Source organism: Octopus bimaculoides, chromosome 5, assembly GCF_046866305.1.
Source record: "Octopus bimaculoides isolate indiv1 chromosome 5, ASM4686630v1, whole genome shotgun sequence".
In the NCBI taxonomy this organism is placed as follows: domain Eukaryota; kingdom Metazoa; phylum Mollusca; class Cephalopoda; order Octopoda; family Octopodidae; genus Octopus; species Octopus bimaculoides.
Genome location: NC_142932.1, coordinates 127,457,791 through 127,471,192, shown reverse-complemented (window position 1 = coordinate 127,471,192; position 13,402 = coordinate 127,457,791). Strand labels below are relative to the sequence as shown.

Sequence of the window (13,402 nt, the reverse complement as noted above, 5' to 3'; positions counted from 1 at the left end):
AGATTTCATTGTTAAAATTCATGTGCAATAAATTGGTAATATTTCTACAGTGCACAGGATTTTTTTTAAAACACTGAATGGCTATGGAGGTCCAGTAGAGTAAAATGGGAATGAAAGGGGCCCACATGCAAAAAGTGGTTGAGAACCACTGATGGAGAGGTTCCCTTATTGCTTTGAAACAATCCCCTATGCATTCACATACCCTGCTTTAAAAATCACTTCAGCTGTATAATAAAACAAGCATTTAAAGAACAACACAAAAAGTTTGGATAGCAAAGTCTAAAACCAGGAGAGATGGCCAAGTTGGCTGCTCTGATATCCAACAAGGTTTTTAATTGATTTCTCAAAATCTTCCTCAACTGGAAATTGATATCAGTAATAATACTTGTTACTCCTATTGTTGTTATTTGATTGAATCTGGACTGGAATTTTAAAGTCAACAGTGTGAAATCATAAAAAGTAAGGTAAGTGACTCACACTAGAAGCTTAGACTATGGCAAAAACAGAAAACAACTTTAATTCCATTCTGCACCAGACACTGAACATTATTATTCATCTATCTCTGCTGTCTGGCTGATATCACAATGACATGTTGTACATAATTAACAAGAAAAGAAAGAAAGAAAATATATTCTGCTAAAGTGATAGCTTGCCATGAAACCTTTAAATTAAATTTGGTGCTCAACATGACACTTCTAGAGAATGACAGGTACCTCTCGCAAAGTTACAAAACGTTCATGTCATTAAAATAAGTAATGCACACACAGACACACGCACACACACACACACACACACACACACACACACACACACACACACACACAAGACACACGCACACACATTGATTGTTGATTGATTGATTGCTACGTAACCAAATGTCATGCTGTCAGATAGCTTATGGAACCCAAAAGTAAACTTACAAAGAATATTTCCGAAGGAAGTACAGCACCAATGTAAAGCTATCATATCTTAAGGAAGTAAAATGGTAAAAATGCTACCAAAAATATCGACAGTTCTAAAAATATAAAATAGCAAAGTCTGGAGAATACGATATACTTTTGAAATGTATGTTAATCTCAGCATGACTCATTTCCCAATACCGTTTCCTGGAAGAACATAAATAGAGAGCCTTAAATATTAAGATCAGTGTATTTAGTGGAATAAGAGAGAACACAAGTTCCGAAAGAAGCTGGAAATCGGTTCAGTAATTGAATTGAAGTAACTATTTGAAGCGATCAATAACTGTGTTTTTATGTTGGTTTATGGGGTATTTTAGGCAACATGACTAGTTAATTGTTTCCAAGGCTTTGCTTAATATAAACTATACATTTTCTTTCTCCAGCAGTTCTGCTTTAGAGAGATATACTACAGATAAGTTCCACCAGTTAATTATTCTACCCTCAATACGGTAAACATAGATTTATCAAAGACAAAAGCATACAAGCAGCTCAAAAACAATATTTTCTTACTTTTATTTCCTTTACTTTTCTTTTTCACTAAATTTATGCTGAAAAAGATGTATTGCCTTTTATTCTACTAGGAATAAACTAAAAGGGAGAGTGTCCTGCTCCTCTTATTCAAGAATTACATATTAGTTATTTTGTACTTCTATATTTTTACTATGAACAAGGAAGAGGGTTTTATCCATCACTTGATCATATCAGATGAAGTTCATTTTAACCTTTCTGGTTATGTTAATAAACAAAATTGGAGGTTTTGAGACCGTGAAAGTCCTCAAATGCATGTATGCAAAACTTTTGCACAGTGAGAGGGTTACAGTGTGATGTGCACTGACTTATGCAGGTGTGATTGGTCCTTACATTTTTGAGGACAAACATGGTGCAGATGTAACGGTAACTGTTGAGTGCTACAACCATATGCTGCAGCTATTTTTCTGAGTTACAAATGCTGCAGTGTTTGGCATTAGGAAGGGCATCCAGCCATAGAAAACCATGCCAAACCAGACAGGAGTCTGATGCAGCCTTCCAGCTTAGCAGCCCTAGACAAACCATCCAACCCATGCCAGCATGGACAACAAATGTTAAATGATGATGATGCTGATGATATATATATATATATATATATCTGTGTGTGTGTGTGTGTGTGTGTGTGTGTGTGTGTGTGTGTGTGTGTGTGTGTTTTCACAGATGTATGAATATCTATAAAATGTTATCCATACTAATTTTGCTGTTTAGATCTAGTTACAATCACATGGGGTATTTTGGCAGCCTCCAAACTGCCACCAATTGACCAATTCTGAGACCACTATCCCCATTGTTGCCATCACTTTTCTCAATATCAATTCTTCTTCTTCTTCTTCTTATTATTATTATTATTATTATTATCATCATCATGACTTTGCCTTTTCTCCTTTTGGGGTCAATGAAATAAATACCTGTTATGTACTAGGGTCAATATAATCAACTAGTCCCTCCCCCACAAATTTCAGGCCTTGTGCCCACAGTAGAAAGGATGGATTATTATTATTATTATTATTATTATTATTATTATTTGATGCATCACCAGGACTTGGACTTTAATGGCTGATCTCTGTTATAATTCATGTTTTTGTACTGTTGTCCCTGGTTAAAAAACACATACATACATATATTCATACAGATATGGAATACATATACATGCACACACACACACATACCGAGTAATGTGACATACATGTTTGTGTTCTATTGGGACAGGTACTCCAAGTTCCAGTTTATCCACCTGCACACCTGTATGCATCCATAAACTAATTCAGTTCACCACAAACCCTAACAGCTGTCCTGACTTAAAAAGGCCTTGCCACTTGACTTTTGGAAATGAAACAAGACTTAAATCTCAAACAAACAAGCATACACACTCATAAATACATAGAGGGAAAGAGAAAAGTCATGAAATTTTGTAGAGCACAACAGCCAAGTGGATGTAAATGGTTAATAGCAGTATACTTTTGAGAGTTTGGTCTTCAAAGGTAAGAAGTTCTTCACATTTTACATAATTATCAGACATTTCTTTTCAGTTGAGAAAATTCATTGGAGAGATCTTTAACAACAGTTAAGACCAAGAGAAATAACAAAGAGCTCACAAGAGTGTGTGAGGAAATACAAAAAATGCAAATACACGGGATAGTGATTTGATGAAATTTCTAAATATTAAAAATTATCAAAGTATTCTTCACAATCAAGTTTGTCAACATCTACATTTGAAACAAGCCAGCCAAACACCAGAGAAGCGGAGGGGTTTTATGCTCTTAAAATGATAGAAATCGTATTGGAAAATGGATTGGGATAGACAAAAAAAAAAAAAAAAAAAGAACCCAGCTGTTTCATTATCAAACAATATTTTTAAAGACGGATCAGTGACATTACCCAATGATATTAATGAGCAAATTAAAGTCATTAGCAACCAAAATCTACTTAAAAATAACATCATTACAAAAAATGGGGGTACATAGCTCTGAAAAGATGGACTGGCCATAGTTGGAAAGCTTTTCATTAAAATTCTGATTAGAGCTGATCTGGGGACAAATCACAACAAACTTAAGGACAGAAGTTACTCTGGTAATTTTAATACAGCTTACTGGATGATTGGTTCTTTTTATTTTATTTTATTTTATTTAATCTGTAGTCTCTTCAATAACAGTTCAAATAAAATACTGTGACCCCAAGACACTAATATTAAATATTGGTGACCTTTCTACAAAAACATTCATCTTGCAGGGTTATTTAACATTGACTGCCACTCCTTCTCTCTTCTCATTAATTCTAATGATAAATGTTTTCTAGATTTTTAAATCTCTTCTAAATAAATATAAGACTGTCAAGCATAGCTCATTTAGCATTGTTTTCAGGAGTGGAAAGGTTTAACAAAACAAACATGTTCAGGCTGATATTGATAATTCTATGTCTAAATAGAATGGGAAAAAAAATATATATCAAGTGTGTTGTATTTGCAGATGAGTAAGTAAGAATGAGTGAGACAGTATTTTTATAGTATTTCTTCCGTAGCACAAAAACAGAAAAGCTGATCTCACACCATTATAAATAACACTTTTCCTACATAGAAGTAAATGTTTTTCCATGTTACTTTCTTCTTTGACCAGGATTCTATGGGTTTTCCCACTATTTGGCTTGATAAAGAGTTCAAAATCTTTCACTGCTAAACCATAGCTCAAGATATCAAGTATTATATTTGTGATTTTCATGTAGCAATATTATGCTGCTTCATAAGTTAAGGAAGGTCATACCGAATGCCAAAAGCAAACAATTCTCAATGAACTGAAATTTTCCCGTTAGATGGCGAGAGAAAATTCAAGTGACTCCCAAAGACGAAGGGAGGTAATGCCAAGAAATGAAGAATTAATTTCACTAAATTAACATCCATATTTAGAGGAAAAACTTTGATCTTCATTTACAAGCAGCTGACAGCTTTTGGTCTTATTGGACCGCATCAACATAGTATAGGAAACTCAAATATGCTTTGATCAGTTGACAAAGTTATTCTATTTGAGATAAATTCCTTGATGAACAAGTATAATTCAGTTTTATGGTTGTACAAAGGTTTTAACAATTATCACTGAAGAAAACATGAGAATCTGAAATGAAATCAAAGGTTATAGTATACAAAAGAAAGTTTGAAAAATAAAAAGAAGAGCTGGTCTTAGCATATAATAATGGAATGGAGTATCCCAAACAGGCCACTGATAAAGTATCTTATACATTATATCTTCAGATAGAAGACCTTATGGTGAAGTACACAATAGAAAACTATTTCATTGAGGATTCCCAGGCAAGATAAGCACTACCAAATCAAAAATATACTTACCTCTTTCATAAAGCGACTTCATGATACCTTGTCCCCACCATCTTTATATCTCTTTCCAGCTTCTCACTGATTACCCCCACCCACTCTTGTATAACGAGAACAGCCATGAACCTCCTTCACACCAAGAAACCTGTTCCAAAGAGAGAGCTTTTCCTTCATATTCTAACCTTTCATCACCTAGCATAAAGTTACCTTCCTTTCTACTGGACCCCCAGCTGATGATGCTCTTAGTCTTGCAAGCTACAGGGCAACCCCACTAGTGCTGGTGTCACACAATAAAAAACAAAAAAAAAACATTCAGTATACTCTGTACAGTGGTTGGTATTAGAAAGGGCATCCAGCCATAGAAACCAAGACAAAACAGATACTGAAACACAACAGGGTTTTCTGAGCCATTGGATCTTTTCAGGCTATCAAACTACACCAGCTTGGAAGATGTAAGTTAAAAGATGATGATGATGATGATGAGTGAGAGAGAGAGACTGTAGTCATGCTTTTTTAGTGTCCATCTTCCATGCTGGGATCGGCTCGATGGTATCATGGGACACAGTGACCAGGAGGATTGTGTCAAACATCAAACTCCAACATCTAATTAGTGTTTATATTTATATATATATATATATATATATATGACAAAGGGCCGAGATGTTTAATGCCTTGCTGTCCTCAAGAAGACCTGTCCACCACAGCAAAATTGATACTGGTGCCACATAAAAAGATTCCAGTACACTCAGTAGAATGGTTGGTGTTAGGAAGGGCCTCCAGTCAAAGAAACCATACCAGAACAATTGAGCCTGGTGCAAACCTCAGCCTTACCAGCTCCCGATAAACTGTCCAACCCATGCCAGGCATCAAATGATGAGATATATCTTTATACATAGTGAGAATTCACAAGAAAACAAAAGACAAAGACAGGTAGTGTAGAAAACAAACAGATGTATTAGTTTAACGCTCGGGAATTGAAAAAGTCTTTAACATTTCGAGCCTACGCTCTTCCACAGAAAGGAACACAGAAAGAAACAAGGACAGAAACAAGCAAAGAAAAAAAAATGTGTGTAGTGGTTGAAGGGATACTGAGAAGTTTCTGGCTTTGGGTAAAAAAAATAGCAACAAAAACCACTGACAAATAACAGAAAACCAAACCATAATAGAATGCTAAGATGGTGTTTGGAACTTAATTTAAAAGTTTTCTTTGGTGAAATTTTTTCCACTGAACTTTCATTACTATTCATGTTACAAGATTTCAGTTGGGATGCTAATTTCAATATGAACACTTAAATATGCATTATTTGAGGTAAGGTCGTCATATGAGATCAAGGGTGACCTTAGGTGAAGTGGCAGAAAGAGGAGAAGACCAAGTTCATAGACAGCTATGGTACTATGTTACTTAAACAAGAAATATAGCTGAAAAACTGAAGACAACAGAAATAGATGGGCTACTGAAATGCAGCGGGGAGAAAAAGTTCACCATTAGCTGAATTCTAAAACTACAAATTTACATATTAAAATTTACAAACACCAACATATTCATGAGGTGTGTGTTTGTGTGTGTGAGAGAGGGAAAATGTTGTACAGAAAGATACCAAACATACAGAAAACAGGAAAAAGCACACAAGGGATGTGGTGTACTAAATATGTTTTGTTTCAATGCCACGGTGACTTGCAGATTACATTCAAACAGTTTAACCAATTCTGTACACAGCAGATGTAAAAACTTTGTGCACACACACAATACATTTATGGACAGAAAAAAAAAAGAGAGAGGGATCCACAGGACCCGTGAGGTCACCAAGTACCTGGCAAGACAAGATACCTCAGCTGAGTGGATAGAATTAACCCTGTCGTGCGGTTATGTTCAGATCATAACTAAGTCTTATGTATATATATATATATATGGGCAACACACACACACACATGTACACCAATTGCATACATATCTTTTGTACGCATACATGTTTGTGTGTGTGTGTGTTGCCTGTATATCAACAAAACACTATTTTCCTCGATGGAAAAAAAAACAGCAAAAGTCTTAACAAAAACTTACTCGTCGCTAGAAGGGGACTTAACTCCTGTTATAAACGATGGTGGATTTCTCTGACTTGAACATTGTTAAAAGTTTTGGTTGAAAATTTATTTTTACTGTTATTCGTTGGTGCCTCTGGGAAAATAAGCTGACAAAAATACAGCTAGGGTCATGACGAATGTCCGCCTAAAATTGGAGTGACATGTGTGCTAATTTGTGGACGTGCATAAATTACATTCACGTACACACATCCTTCCTTCTATATATACAGATATTTATTGTTTGGATTGAAGAGTTTACACTTTTGAGGCAATGAGTGTGATTCGGATAATGAAACTGGTGAAGAGGGATGAGGAAAGTAGTGAGTCGGGTGAACAAATACAGTAGATGAGAGACAGGCCTATTATTGTTAATCTCCTGATCATTATTTTTTTTTCTGATTCTGTCCATTAGTATTCCTGCAATTGCTACTCTTGAGCTGTGAATGGAACCACCTATTCTATTGCTGAGCAGACCAGGTGGAGGGTAAAGTTAGATACAGGGGCCCAGGTCTGAGAAGACTAAGGGATATAAAACCATGATAGCACAAGAGCACGTGTATTGCTGAAGAGGTGAACAGAAGGGTTCCCTATCTCAAAAGAGAGAGAGAGAAATGTGAGATCAAGAAGGTACAAGGTGAATAAAAGAGACAGAAATAGGAGAGAGAGGGATAGACAATGTGGATGTACAAGTAAGTGTAACAGAGGGGGAATAGTGTGACAAATGATTAAAGATAGAGATTAAACTGGATGCAGTGAATATCAGTTTGGGGAGGGGGAAATGAATACAAATATATTCTGTTTTCTAAACTATTCAAATTACATCTTCTTAAGGCCATATTGGTGCATATTAGTATTTAATCTTTTGGGAATCCATCCTTTTATTTAAAATTTTCTCTCTTCAACAGCTTTAAAACTTCCAGTCAATGATGATGAGTATGCCCTTTCTCATGAGTGATGTTTAGGGACCTCAGTTACAACTGCTTCTCCTTACTATACATTGCAATCACATGTTCTGTTTTGTTCCTCCGCTTAGTTCTCCATTGTTCCATCTTCATCTTTGTCACTTGTAAACCCATCGTCTATTAACAACCACTCCGAGGGTGTGGGGTCAGAGATTCTGAATCCAAATAACAAGGCCAAAATATTGCAGTTTTCACCATCTGACCACTGCACCAACTTTCATTCCACTCCCACCTCCACCTGGAGTGAATTGCTCATTGTACAGGCTGACCACCAGTGACACATCATCTTAAATGCTCTCAAGCTGCCTGGTATCTGCTACCAATAGGACCCATGCTTCACATTCATACATTGCTACTGACCAGAGCAGGATTTAATTTCGATGCGGTGCTGAACAGAGGCAGTTTCTCTTGAAAGTCCATAAATTTGCATTCCACTCTTAACAACAACTCCAGCCACCTGCTGACCAGAGTACATTCTCTTCAGTAATTTCACTGTTAAACCCTCAACGCCCCATCATCTGTAACATCTTCCATAATGTGGAATACCAAACTGAGATTAAGGCCTTTTTTATAATCAATGAATGCTATATTTTGTGGAATGTTATATTCCCTGGCTTTCTCCATGATATTAAAAGTCTGGTCTTTCTTGCTCATCTTTTTATGAAACCTCATCTGTACTTTTACAAGCTGTTCTTTAACCCAGTTCAACCTTGTCAACAGAATTCTCACCATGATCTTACTGGTATGGCAGATGAGATCTATGCTTTACATGCAATGAAGACTGATCACTTCTCCTCCACCCATCTGACAGACATTGTTACGTAGCTTGGCAAGAGCTTTCATCATCATCATGTCATCATTTGCTTTCAATAATCCCACAAGAATGTCATCAACACCAGCTTCTTTGCTAGTAGGGCACATGCTGAACTTTATCTTTCAATTCAGACCCCAGGACTTCTGACATGCAGTGCAACATGTTACTGTCACTGTTCTCATTACTGTTTGAACCACACAAAATATTATTTCACTATTTCAACTCTCTCTCTCATGCTATGCTTCTCAAATACCATCAGATCTCAGCAAAATGAATCCAAAACTCAGTTTTAATTCCTGATTAGGATCACTACTTTAATACTTTAGTGTGTGTGTGTGTGTGTGTGTGTGTGTGTGTGTGTGTGTGTGTGTGTGTGTGTGTAATAATGAAATTCCTTTATTTGTTTCAGTCATTTGACTGCAGCCACACTACAGCCCCGCCTTTAGTTGAACAAATTGCCCACAGGACTTATTTATATGTATATATATGAGGGGCTTCTTTCAGTTTCCGTCTACCAAATCCACTCAAAAGGCTTTGGTCAGCCCAAGGTTATAGTAGGAGACACTTGCCCACGGTGCCACACAGTAGGACTGAACCTGGAACCATGTGGTTGGTAAGCAAGCTACTTACCACACAGCCACTCCTAGAGAATGTATAATTTTAACAGCCACAGTGACTTTATCGAAATGCAATTAACTAAGATGATTAGTATAAGCTTGTTAATATTACTTAACAGAACTGGATGGTTGAATTATCAAGCAATGTTTAGACTGAAATGTGTCAGGCCTTGATCTTTCTCTGAGAGTAAAGAAGCATAGAGGAACAAGTGTCTGAGTTGTAGGTAAATCTGAATGAAAGAACTGAAATAAAGGAGTGATATCCTTTCAGTTAGTTTCATACTTTTACCTACAGACCAATTAACAGCACCACACACTCACTCTTCTACCTTGCTCACACTTGTCTACAGAACAACAACACACACACTCTCTTCTCCTTCACTTCTACTTGTCTACAGACCAACCACTCTTCCACATTTGTCAATAGACACAATGACAACACTATTTCTTCTCTGTTTCTCTCTCGCTCAATCTCAAAGGACAAAACATTACATTCTACACTCTTCATGGCAACTGAACTTTTCAACTTTCCTTCCGACTAATTATTACTGACACAGTTTATCACTAGTTTCCTCGGATTCTAAATTTCCCTTTAGTTAGTATTACAGTCACACACATAAGTATGCAACTTGATACTAAAGTGTTAATTACTTCTAATGATTACTGATTAAGAAAGGCTGTTAATTACTCGCAGTATTCAGCAGAATACAGTAAACATACACAGGTTAGAACTATTGGTTTACAATGACATTGTTAATGTAGAAATAGAGAAAGAGTAACAGATGCAGATGAGTGAGCCGCATAGGAACTGTTCTCTATGTAATATCATTAACAGAGAATATAGTGAAGCTGAAAGAGTACGAAATACAAATCATTTAGTGATTATAACTGAAAGGGGATACACAAAGGAGTAAGACGCTTACCATGTTTTTGCTGCATGAGAATCTCTGGTGCTAAATAATCAGGGGTGCCTAAAACACGATGTTTTCTAGGTTGGCTGCGATACCGTCGCACACTCTTAGGTGTTCGTAAAGGAGTTGTTTCCCCATGGGTTTCAACATCATGCGGGGTTCGAACTGACAGTCTCTGAAAAGAACAATTACCTGAATATATATGTTTATACATAAAAGAAAAAAATATATAATATTAGTTCTGGCTAGGTAAACCATGTTATCTAAAGAGCAGCTCAATGTTCATGAGTAACACACAGCAAGTACTGGTGAGCAAGCCATTCCTGTACTCTAAGTGTTGTGACAAAGGCTGTGGAGTCAGGATGAGGGTCAGAGTTGGTACAAATGAACAGACTCAATGCAAATTATAATATTGTTAAAATTTTTAATTGCCCCAATACTAATTTGACTATATTTTGCACTGAAAATAAGAAAACCATATCTAAGGGCTTCTATGAAGAAGGCACGTGGCCTGGTGGTTAGAGTGTTGCACTCACGATTACCAGACTGAGTTCCATTCCTGCACTGGACAATCCTCCTCCTCATCATCATCATTGTTTAACATCTGTTTTCCATGCTAGTATGGGTTTGACTGAGGACTGGAGAGCCAGTGGCTGCATCAGGCTCCAATCTGATCTGGCAAGGTTTCTACAACTAGATGCCCTTCCCAACACCAATCACCTGTGTGTCGTAAAAGGCAACTAAAATAGGTTGAGGTAAGATTTGCACTCCAGCCTCATAAAACCCTTACCAGTAACAACTGCCCAAAACCGACCCATGGATTGAAGGGCTGTTACCTGAGTAGTGAAAAGGTGTCATCTGCCAGGAAGGAGTAGGGAATCACCAACAGATCGTGGATGAAGTGATGCACTGTTGCCCCCACCCATATTACCATCACTATGAAGAAGGAGCTGATAGAACCAATTCTGTTCCTTAGAATAAAATGTTAGCAAATACTGGATTTTGGACTTGACCCAACTTCAGTTCTGACTTAAATGAGTGTTTAGCTCAAGTAGAGAGAGAGAGAGAGAGAGAGAGAGAGAGAGAGAGAGAGAGAGAGAGAGAGAGAGAGTGGATGCATGTGTGCACATGCAGGCATGTGCATGCGTTTGATTATATACACATATACAGACATCACTCTCATCAAGCGTCCGCTTTCCATGCTGGCATGGGTTAGCCAGGTTGACTGGAACTGGTAAGCTAGAGAGCTGTACCATGTCCCACTCTGATATGGAATGGTTTCTATGGCTGGATACCTAACACCAACCACTCCAAGCGTGTAGTGGATGCCTTTTACATGTCACTGGCATGGAAGCCAGTCACTGGCATCAGACACAATTATGATTTCACTTGGTTTGACGAGTCTTCTCAAGCACAGCATATTGCCAAAGATCTCGATCACTTGTCATATAAATCTCAGCTAAACACCCTTTATGTGTAGGGCCAAAGAAGCATTTACGGTCCAGCCCATTCCCTTAGATTATCATTGCCTCAGTGTAATAAGTGCCTGATAAGCTGCAAAAGCCTTGAAGGGGCATGGCCTCAGCTGCACCAAAATAAATCCTTACAAGACATTATGCAATGTTAGGCAATCTGAATGATTCCAGCAGTTTATGTAAAACATTCCTCTATAACTGAGCAGAGGGAAAGTGGACTCAGCCAGGTGCAAGAAATGCAAACCACCCAACAGAGGAGGCTACTGTCTCAAGACATCTCAACCATATCATCCTATCTATCTATGCATAAAAATAAAATCTTATATCCATACAAGCATATATAGGCACAAGCATGGCTGAGTGGTAAGAGGTTTGCTTCCCAACCACATGGTTCTTGGTACAGTCCCACTGTGTGGCACTCCTTGGGCACATATCTTCTACTATAGCCTTGAGCCAACCAAAGCTTTCTGAGTGAAGTTGGTAAATGGAAACCGAAGGAAGCCCGGTGGTTGTGTGTGTGTGTTTATGTTTATACCCCACCCACTACTGCTTGACAACTGGTGTTGATGTTTTTACGTCCCTGTAACTTAGTGGTTCAGCAATACAGAAGACAAGTAGTAAATCATTTTCAAGTTCTCAATGGGATAAATTCTTTAAATCTTTCAGATATAAAAAAAAAAAAGACAACACACCGATTTGAGATTCCTCAGTTCAGGAGTTCGAAAATGAATGTCTGAGTTTGTGAATCGTTGCACTCTGTGGGAATTGCTTTTAGTTTGACAACTCTGAACTTGGCCTGTCTATAAAAATAAAAAGGAAAATAATAATAATAATAATAATAATAATAATAATAATAATAATAATAATAATAATAATAATAATAATAATAATAGTTTCAAATTTTGCCACAAGTGTAGCAGTTTTGGGGGATACATCAACCCCAGTATTTCACTGGTACTTAATTTATTGACTCTGAAAGAATGAAAGGCAAAGTTAAGCTAGGCGAAATTTGAAATCAGAATGTAGCAGCAGACAAAATACCACTAAGCATTTCGCCTGGTATGCTAACAATTCTGCCAGATCGCCGCCTTAATAATAATAATAATAATAATAGTAATAACAACAACAACAACCACCCAGAAACCGAGTCTCTGAGTATCATGTAAGGCTAGAGATGGGAGCCATGACCTCCCTTACAAATTGTGTGTCAACAGCCAGCTGGAAAAGATGTTTTCCTGGGGCTATAACAACAGTAACATCATCCTTTATAGACTGCCACACTCTGTTGGCATATAAACATTACTAATAATAAACACATTGACACAAACACTTGGAATCTGTCCCAGAATAAAACAGTGCAAAAGACAACACTTCTGGGAACAGTAAATATCCTGTGGAAGTGTTTAGGAAAGACAAATATCACATCGTAGTGTGAAAAAAGGTGTAACTGAAACAGAAGTAGAGGGGGCGGGAAAATATTAATGAGTGAAGCACTTGTTTGTGTGTCAACACCACTGTTGTAGACCTAGAAACGAAATAATGACAAATTGTGAACAAGAAAAAAAAATATATATCTGGTATTCTGTGTTTCAGGTCAACTCAGGAAGGAGCCTACAACGATCGGGGTGGGGGGGGGGGGGAATGAAACAAAAAAGGAAACTTTGTTAGCATTTTGTAACCAGCAATAAATAGATGACAATCGCTTGTCTGCAAGAAAGAGTACATACAAAAAATAAAA

General features: G+C 37.2%; 1 protein-coding gene across 2 annotated transcripts in view; it reads right to left on the bottom strand.

Moving 5' to 3' along the window:
- Positions 1-13,402, bottom strand: part of LOC106867829 (serine/threonine-protein kinase greatwall) — a 729,021-nt gene that overhangs the window by 265,818 nt on the left and 449,801 nt on the right. For both annotated transcript variants that reach the window (XR_016242045.1, XM_089353060.1), the window contains exons 11-12: positions 12,357-12,464; positions 10,202-10,364 (exon numbers count right to left, since the gene is read on the bottom strand). Coding sequence is in view for 1 of the 2 variants with exons in the window: in XM_089353060.1 (XP_089209186.1) it covers positions 10,202-10,364; positions 12,357-12,464 (271 nt within the window). In the remaining variant the exon portion in view is untranslated. The remainder of the gene's footprint in view (positions 1-10,201; positions 10,365-12,356; positions 12,465-13,402) is intronic.